Genomic DNA, 2500 nt, shown 5'->3' with positions numbered 1-2500 from the left:
ATATATTCTGCGAGTTACGTTGTGAAAAATCAGGAAAAAAAGTGATTGTGACGAGTGTATCCCTCTCCCACCGCCTCGAAAGGTGAGAGAAGGGGAGGACGACCCACGGCAGAGAAAGATACAGGGGGGAAAACGCCAAGAACTCCTCGTAGGATTTTGAAGCGCGTAAAGACAGTCATCCTCACTGCCTGGCACCCCTTGGTCCGCACCCCTTGCCCTTCAGACAATGCCCAGCAAAACCCCAGAACGAAAACTCTTAATTCAGTCTTTAAAAAAAAAAATCCTTCGAAAAGTCCCGTGTCTTTTGAGGATCGGCGAGGAAATCGAAGGAATTAGGGTTTGTTGTGTGTTCCAACTAGTCTCACAAACACAAAGAAAGAACAGAAAATGAATCAACCTAAAGGAAAGAAAGTGACCAATAAATCAGATCATTATCCCTCCTCCTCCTCCCCCCCCCCTAAAGAAAATCCAAAAACTACTCGAAATTCTTAGACACCAGTAAATATACATGGAGAGCGAGAAAACCTACCGTGCAGAGCGGTGACAATCGAGTTATGGCGGCGAGTTTTTCTGATCACATTTTCGGCTGATTCCATATAGCTCTGGGAGGAAATTGTTCGAATTAGATCAGGTAAATCATTAACTTGTGGAAATCTGCGTGTGTGTGTGTCGTCCGCTATATAACTCAATGTATTCCCCTCCGTGCGCTGAGGTCAGGAGAACATTTTTTTTTGGCATGAATAAATAGGGGTGAGGAAAAAGGAAGGGAGAGAGGAATAGAGAAACAGAAGAAGAAGAAAGAGAAGCGGATAGAGGAGTAGAAGCAGAAGGATAAGAATTAGAAAAAAAATATTTGTTATATATGAGGGTAAAGCGAGTGAAAAGAATTAGATCTGTGGTATTATTGTAGAAGAATCAGTGTGAAATGTATGTAAACCTATCCGATGTCTCAATGCAAGCGTTTACACCAAATTTGATCTATAAAGTATTAATTTATGCAATATGCGATAAGCAACGTTTACGTGAGTGGAGATAGTAGAATATGCAATTATTCAACAGCTTTAAGAGACAATAGCTGGTATTAAGTCAGCAGGTATTCAGCGATCTCTAAAAATTTCCAGAGTATGTTTGTGTTGAAATGCACTATAGTTTGTCTTTTTAGTTGGATTTAACGGGAAATGTTAATGCTTCTGTGGAAATGCATAATTTAGCTTAAAGTATTGAAATCGAAATACATCAGACCTAATCTCTAATTGAAGTAATACGTATTTTTGTATAGTATGAATTCTTTCACAATTTTTATAGACGGAAAATAGGCGGCAAAACAATAAAGACAATGGAGATTCACTCAATAAGTGTGGCTCAGAGTTCAGAAAACTAACAATTTGAAAAAGAAGAGAGAACCGCGTTTTGTGATTCCGATAAATTAAAAAGAAGTAAATAAATAAAGTGACGCGCACACACTTATTCGCGAGTTTGTTTTTAGAAAAAAAAATTAGAATCTGTCCCAAACAAAAGACTACCAAGGCGCTTTAAATATTTTCTTTTACAGAAAGTTGTGAACTAACAACTGTTTTACAAAGTGATCTCAGGGTGCATGTGGACAGAAATATTATTTTGAAACCTAGATTATTAATTACAAATGTATATGGACAAATATATATGGACAACTATTTATTATTACAAAATCAAAGCGAAAATAGAATAATTATTTTATAACTCGTTAATAAACACACACATAAAAAAACACGTTAACAAGCGTTTAAGTGAATGAAAGAACGGTAAAAGTGCTAATAGACGTCACAATATTTGGCATTGCTTCGAGACACTGAAAATTGGTGTTGGAACTCGGTTGGTGGCTGTGGCATCGAAAGAAGTGCCAATGACGCTGAAGCAGTGTTATGCCACCCCCCCTCCCCCCTTGACGACGCCCTCGGGAGTAAGGGTTGTCAGGCCGAGGACGCACGACCAGTTCTTTGACTTCAAGTCCGTCTGGATCGACACTCACAGGATCCTCAACAATGCAAGTGAGTAGCTCGCCGGCCGAGGACTTGCGAACATGCGCTCGTGCATGGAAGGTGTACTTGTGACATATGCAACTCCACAAACACACATGCAGTACATGTATATATATAGATATATATAGATACAGATATAGATATATACATAAACACACACACACACACACACACACACACACACACACACCACACACACACACACACACACACACACACACACACACACACACACACACACACACACACACACACACACACATACAAATGTATAACACACATATATATGTATGTATATGTATATATATATATATATATATATATATATATATATATATATATATATATATAAAAACGCGCGACACACACACACACACACATACACACACACACACACACACACACACACACACACACACACACACACACACACACACACACACACACACACACACACACACACACACACACACACACACACA

At 38.8% G+C, this 2500-nt stretch overlaps 1 protein-coding gene across 4 annotated transcripts in view; it reads left to right on the top strand.

Moving 5' to 3' along the window:
* The window catches only part of LOC119576971 (ETS-like protein pointed), a 134656-nt gene that overhangs the window by 81 nt on the left and 132075 nt on the right, over positions 1-2500 (top strand). For 2 of the 4 annotated variants that reach the window (XM_037924633.1, XM_037924635.1), the window contains exon 2: positions 1553-2027. In XM_037924633.1, the coding sequence (XP_037780561.1) occupies positions 1883-2027 (145 nt within the window). In that variant the 5' untranslated portion in view covers positions 1553-1882. Of the gene's footprint in view, positions 1-62; positions 83-1552; positions 2028-2500 lie in introns of those variants that run through there. The other 2 variants (XM_037924632.1, XM_037924634.1) reach the window with 2 other exon arrangements.

Source organism: Penaeus monodon, chromosome 9 (genome assembly GCF_015228065.2).
Source record: "Penaeus monodon isolate SGIC_2016 chromosome 9, NSTDA_Pmon_1, whole genome shotgun sequence".
In the NCBI taxonomy this organism is placed as follows: domain Eukaryota; kingdom Metazoa; phylum Arthropoda; class Malacostraca; order Decapoda; family Penaeidae; genus Penaeus; species Penaeus monodon.
This window is presented reverse-complemented; position numbering and strand designations above follow the sequence as displayed.